General features: G+C 22.7%; 1 protein-coding gene across 2 annotated transcripts in view; it reads right to left on the bottom strand.

Annotated features, from left to right (window-relative positions):
- The window catches only part of LOC101239023 (conserved oligomeric Golgi complex subunit 5), a 57,660-nt gene that overhangs the window by 18,177 nt on the left and 31,983 nt on the right, over positions 1-7,500 (bottom strand). For both annotated transcript variants that reach the window (XM_065817600.1, XM_065817601.1), the window contains exons 8-13: positions 6,690-6,727; positions 6,418-6,510; positions 5,593-5,731; positions 5,335-5,438; positions 5,106-5,183; positions 2,326-2,407 (exon numbers count right to left, since the gene is read on the bottom strand). In XM_065817600.1, coding sequence (XP_065673672.1) covers positions 2,326-2,407; positions 5,106-5,183; positions 5,335-5,438; positions 5,593-5,731; positions 6,418-6,510; positions 6,690-6,727 — 534 coding nt within the window. The remainder of the gene's footprint in view (positions 1-2,325; positions 2,408-5,105; positions 5,184-5,334; positions 5,439-5,592; positions 5,732-6,417; positions 6,511-6,689; positions 6,728-7,500) is intronic.

Below are 7,500 nucleotides of genomic sequence, written 5' to 3'. Positions count from 1 at the left end.
TGCATAAAATCGATGGTATAATGAGAGCAGAACATTATAGAGATATCCTGGAAACAAGTGCAATCTCCGATTGCACTTGTTTCCAGGATATCTCTATAATGATAATCTCTTCGATTAATCGGAAATAATTTTATTCTGATGCATGATAATGACCCTAAACATACTGCATTATTATGTAGAAATTATTTAGAATCAAAAAAAGCTGAAAATGTATTACGTGTAATGACCTGGCCTCCCAAATCCCAGACCTCAACCCCATTGAGTTACTATGAGATGAACTGGATAGAAAAATTAGAACTGTATGTCTAACATCAAAATCTCATTTATGGAACATTATAGAACAGGAATGGAATAATATTCAAAAAGAAACAATAAGAAAATTAATTGAAAGAATGCGGAGAATAGTTAAAGCAGTTATTAAATCATCAATCAAGGTTTTTTTGACGAAAAAAAAATTTAATTATTATAATGGTTTTTGTACATTTTTATTACATGAAACTGACTAATAATATATTTTATACTGAAAATGTAGAAAAAATATAATTTTTATTAATATAAATTAAAAATTCTACAACGTAATTATATATTAATTTTGCTTTTTCGAAAAAATCTCCACTGTCCTAACTTCCGTGAGCAGCAGTGTATATATATAATATATATATTTATATACTTATATAATATATATATATAATATATATATATATTATATATATATATGTAAATATATATATATATATATATATATATATATATATATATATATATATATATATATATATATATATATATATATATATATATATATATATATATATATATATATATATATATATATATATATATATATATATATATTAGTAGAAAATCACTTAACAAAAATTTTTTCCATTTAACACTGTGTTTCATCAACAAAGATTCATCAGAAATGCAATGCAATCATTTCTGATGAATCTTTGTTGATGAAACACAGTGTTAAATGGAAAAAATTTTTGAAAGCGATTTTCTACTAATATATAATTGCTCTGTTCTTTTAAGAACATTGAGCACTCTATTGTGTAGAATACTTTTTAAAGTTGTTTAAATATATATATATATAAATATATATATAATATATAGATAAAAGATATATATATATATAATATATATGTATATATATACATAATATATATATATAATACATATATATAATATATATATATATATATTTATATAATATATATATATATATAATATATATATAAATATGTATAATATATATATAAATATATATAATATATATATATAAATATATATATAATATATATATAGAAAGTACTTGAATATGCATATAATTGTATTACATATATATATATATATATATATATATATATATATATATATATATATATATATATATATATATATATATATAAATATATATATATATATATATACATTCAAGTACTTTATCTTTTTTTGCGCATTGTTTTGTTTCATTATTATGAGCTTTTTTTGTTTTTTTTTGTTTTTGAGTTATTATATTTTAATAATATAATATATTAATATCAATAATCTCCCAGGTGTCAAATAACTTTCTAGTAGCTTTCTATTCTATTCTTATGACTTTTAAACACTGTTATACTATTCTTACAACTTTCTAGTGAAATTAATCTTCTTTTACAACTTTGAAATAACTTTATTGTGTTTATACAACCTAATAACTTTTTCCCTATTTAGTCAACAAGAAGTAAATCAAAAACAAAAAATATCACAAAGTGCAAAAAAGTGGAAAATTTTTCTTGGAAAGAAAAAATGTAGTAAGAGTTAAAAAAGCAATCTAAATAAAAGTAAATAAAAGGATACAAGCAAATAAAATGTTTTTGTTTTAGGTGCCCCAAGAAGATCAAATGGTCTTGTCAAAGAACACCGCAGAAGAGCATTTAACTAGAAAGTTCGCGCCTTCTTCCTTACCAATGACGCTAAATATGCTCAGACCTCATTTTCAACTCTGAATCTCTAGCTTCTAAAGCAAGCACTCTAACCACTACACCAAAGCTGTAATTTTAAATAAGTAAATAAAATGTTGAAACTGAAACAAATGCCAATAACACTGCCTTAATTATAAATAAAGTTTCACTGCTTTATTAAACATTTTTGTAATAGCTTTTATTGATAATGACAAAGAATGATTTGAAAGAGGGGAAATGTTTTTTTTTTTTTTTTTTTTTTTTTTTTTTCCTCAAATTCTAATATTATAAATTTTTTTATATAATATTAAAAAGTTTTTTTTTATAGCTGAGTTCTTATTCAACATAATGATAATTTTTTCCTGAATAAAAAACTAACCTTGGACAGCATGATCCAAATTAGATCTCAGTAGACTGCACACCTCATTCCAAAAGTTATTAAAAACAGTACTATTGCCTTCCTAGAATAAATATTTAATATACTAACTCTCAGTTGATTGATTAGTCTACATTTAATACCTATATAGGTATTTAATACCTATATAGGTGTTTAATATCTAATAGGTGTTTAATATCTATAAAGGTATTTAATACCTATATAAATATTTAATACCTATATAGGTATTTAATACATATATAGGTATTAAATACCTATATAGGTATTTAACACCTCTATAGGTATTTAATACCTACATAGATATTAAATACCTATATACAGTATTGGCCATTAAAAACAACCCATCATGTTATTTTAGTATGAATATAAGTTTGAAATTAAATATTATATAAAAATAAAAGTGATTTTTTCCTAAGATTTTTTTTATTGAAATAAATCAAATAATCACAATATAAATTTATTATGTAATAATGAAAATTTAAAAAAATAAAAACTAAAATATTGAAATTAGAACAAGTGTTTATTTGTATAAAAAAAATGTGGCCAAAATAAACAAACCACAAAAACAAAATTACTAACCTTAACAAAAAAATACTTACAAAACATAAAAAACAAAGAATTTATATTTTTTTGACAATGCTTTTGCTTTTAAGCATTCATAGATATGTTTTCACATGGAGTTCACTAAAATCTGAGTAATCTCATTTGGAACACTATTATGTAAAAATTCTTTCAGCTGGTACAGATCTTTTATTTTAATTTTATTAAGATTGTGGTTTAACGCAGACCACAAATTCTCTATGTAATTGAGATCTGGACTGTTGGCAGGCCAAGACATGGTTTTTATATTGTTTTCTTAAAACAATTGCTTGCAAATCTTAGCAGTATGGAGCATTATCTTGTTGGAAGATTCCTATGTCTTTTGGGAAAATTTCAAAAGAAGTCATTGAATAATTATCCAATGTCTAAAGATCTTTGAGAATTAAGCTTTCCATAAAATAATTTGAAACAACCGACACCTTCATAGTTCATGCAGGCCCAGATGCCTATTCTACCACTACCATGTTTTGTTCTATATGTAGAACAATTTGGGTCCATTTTTCACATGGTTTTCTTCTCAGCATTACTCAGTTTTTTCTTCAACGATTATTTCATCTCTGAAAAGAATGTTGTGTCACATGCACATAGACCAAATTTTAAGAGCTAAACACCACTTTTTGTGCTTATCGACTAAGATCAGTAGATGATAAACTTCTATTTTTTTTCACTATGCGAATAAGTGAATGCCCATTTCTTTTATTTGAAATACTGAGTCTTCCAGAGCAGGGAAGATTTTAAATTGTATTGTATCTTTAATATCGACTGATTATTCTGCTAAAAGTGGCATGTGTTGTATTTAAATGTTTTACAGTTTCTCTCATTAAGATGTTATGTTCATTCATATATGATTCACTATGATTCACTATGATTTTACAAGTTTTTATATTATCAATAATTTTCCCAGTCAATTTAATTGTTTTATTGCTGAAATATTGTAGTTAATTAGATACTCATTTTTCTACTTCATTTTACGCAAATTTTTCAAATATTTATAACAAATTAAATAAAAATTCTCAAATAATTATAAATAGTTTGCAAATAAGTGCAATGTTTTAATCAAAAATGTTAATTTTGGTCATGACAATTATTTTAGATTATGCAATATATGTCAAAAAAAAAGTAATATAATTAGCACATCTAATATTATTTTTATGAACATCTATATTTATTTGAAAGAAAATAGAATGCTTATAAATATACATTTTTTATATTTAAGAAGAGTCAAACAATCATTGATTTATATCAATCAAAGTCAATGATATAAAAAAAAACATGCTGGATTGTTATTAATGGACAATACTGTAGGTATTTAATACCTATATAGGTATTTAATACCTATATAGGTATTTAACTACCTAAATTTTTATTTAATTAATAAAGGTATAATAAGTAATAATTAATAAAGGTATAATAAATAAAAATAAAGGTATTTAATTACCTAAATACTTATATAGGTATTAAATACCTATATAGGTATTTAATACCTATATAGGTATTTAAGACCTATATAGGTATTTAAGACCTATATAGGTATTTAAGACCTATATAGGTATTTAATACCTATATAGGTATTTAATACCTATATAGGTATTTAATACCTATATAGGTATTTAATACCTATATAGGTATTTAATACCTATATAGGTATTTAATACCTATATAGGTATTTAATACCTATATAGGTATTTAATACCTATATAGGTATTTAATACCTATATAGGTATTAAATACCTTTATAGGTATTTAATACCTATATAAGTATTTAATACCTATGTAGGTTTTTAATACCTATGTAGGTTTTTAATACCTATGTAGGTTTTTAATACCTATGCAGGTTTTAACACCTATATAGGTATTTAACACTTATATAGGTATTTAACACCTATATAGGTATTAAATGTATTACAAACTTTGGTTGGTATAGCTGTTGATACAGATTTGATTTTTTTTAAATCATTTGTGGATGGTAAAATAGAAAAACTATAAGCATTAAATAGATTTTTTTGTTGCTTGGATAGTGACACAAAGATGTTAGCATGGTTAGGATATTAACATAGCTATGTTGTTGTCATAATGGGGATAAAAAATTAAAACATTTATGCAGTTCTACTGAACTGGAAAAGTTCATTTAATTACAATATCATATAATGGACATACATTACCTCACTAAAAACTTCTATAAAGCAAGTGTGACTGATAGGATCCCTCTTTTTTGATAAAACTTTTTCCAACAAATACACCTGTTATTATTTTAACACGCATTAGTAAAGTATATTAAAATTTACAACTATCAAATAATCATCATTGTCAAAATAATGATTATTACATTTTTATTAAGTTTTTTTTTAATTATAAATAAATTAACATAAAAATAACAACAACAAAAAGTACTTTTTGACAAAACTCATGTAATTTCTTAAGAAGATTCTCAAATTTTTCCCAGAAAGCAGTAACTGCAAGTGTGCTTCCCCCTAAGTTGGATCTATTTTGGACAGCTAAATTCAATAATCTAATGGTTTATTAAAGATGTTAAATATTTTTCACTAAAACCAATTTATAATTTAACCTTAAAACTGTAAGAAACTAAAAAAAATTTTTGAAGGAAAGTTTTACAACTAACAATGTTTCAAAATGTATTAGATAACAAACCTGAAACAGGAATATCAACAGCTCTGGTAATACAATTTTCAGTTTCATTAGCCAACTGTTTGAGTACTTTATTTACTTGAGTACTTAATGATCCAAGATTGTAAAAGACTTGTAAAGATGTTGCAATCATGGGTTGATTCTGCAAAATCAAAAAAATTTTAAATTAAACTTGCCACCTTACATTACAACAGCAATAAAACTATTTTGGATATTTTACATTTTTAACAGAGAAGCTATGATAATTTTATTTTTTATATTTAATCATCATAAATTGTTTATTTAGTACAAACTATTGTTGCGCTAAATAAACAATGATTATAACAAAAAGTTATACTTAATGGTATAATCAAATATAAAAGCAAATCTAAACATAATGTCTTAGTTAAACATAACAACATGATTAAACATAATGTCATAATTAAATATAATAACATATTTAAATATAATTAAATTATCAAATTTAATTAGGACATAATTAATGTCATAATTAAATATATTAACAGAATTAAGTATAATACAGTAAGTAAAGAACTAAACACAACTAAATATAAAATCTAGTTAAAAATGATAACATAATGAAGCCAAGTAATATGTGAAGCAAATAAGATATATATTAAGCATATAAGATAGTATATAAAAGAATGAAAAGTGAAAATAATGAAATGTGAAAACATTAGATACAATGGACATAATTAAACATATGATTTAGTATATATTGTTATGTTATTACTTAATTAGTATATTAATTAAAAAAATTGTATTACTATGATACTTAAAAAGTATTATTTTATTACATTAGACAATGTAATCACTAGAATTAATTACTTGAGTGTTTAGCCCTTGTTCAAACATATTAAGGGCTTGGTTTTCAACACTAAGTCTTGCTTCTTTGATCTGTTTAATATCTTCTGTAATGAGCTTTAAAAAAAAATTAAATAAAATTCAAATAATAAAAATAGTATTATTAATATTTTTTAAACATTATGCATATTATTTAATATATTTAACTATATTTATTATACTATTTGTACATTTAAACTATTTATTAAAATAGTTTTAATAAAAATTATTATTTAGTTCACTATTAATTTTTTAACCTCAATTCCACTCAAATCATTTCCTTCCAATACATAATCTAAAAAAAGAATATAAAACACTTGTAAAAATTCTTACCCAAAAATTTCCAAATTTATTAATTAAAAATAATTTCAGTTAAAAATTATTTAAGAGGGCAACATTATTATGTCGGGTTACTTTATTCTAAATATGTTCTCGAAACAGGCATCTCAACCTCTTTTATATAATTCTCTTTTATATAATTCTAATTAATATATAATTAAATAGCAGTTGCTTGCAGCCTTGTTGATTAAATAGCAGTTGCTTGCAGCCTTGTTGGTACTAAATTTGTTTTTTGGGAAAACTTTATACTATAGTGTATAGATATATTTGCTGACTTTTTTTTTCAATCTAATTCCAAATGGTTTTTTGCGAAAAGAAGAAAAAAACAAAAAATAATGAAAAAACTTTATAAGCATGTAATGCCTTCTCTGATAAATTGATGAGGAAATAACCATCATTATGAATAATATCTAATTGTAGTCAAATGTTTACTTTTACTTATGGAAAAACTATGTCTCTTTTCCTTTGAAAGAACTTTTTTTCTTTTTGTTTCTTTTTAGTTTCTTTTTGGTTTCTTTTAAAAACATAAATACAAAAGGTTTTGAAAGTCAGATTGTCTCATATAGGTATGAAGATGTATTAAATATGCTTTTTTTAGTTTATTTTGGCTTGTGATATGTAAATATATTATTGCGCGGGAGAATTTCTAGTTTTAGTAAGAATGACCCAATCTCATTAATAAATAGTTTTTATTCAACTTTATTCAATCTTTTTACTGATGTCCAATAA

This window comes from Hydra vulgaris, chromosome 14 (assembly GCF_038396675.1).
Source record: "Hydra vulgaris chromosome 14, alternate assembly HydraT2T_AEP".
In the NCBI taxonomy this organism is placed as follows: Eukaryota; Metazoa; Cnidaria; class Hydrozoa; order Anthoathecata; family Hydridae; genus Hydra; species Hydra vulgaris.
This window is presented reverse-complemented; position numbering and strand designations above follow the sequence as displayed.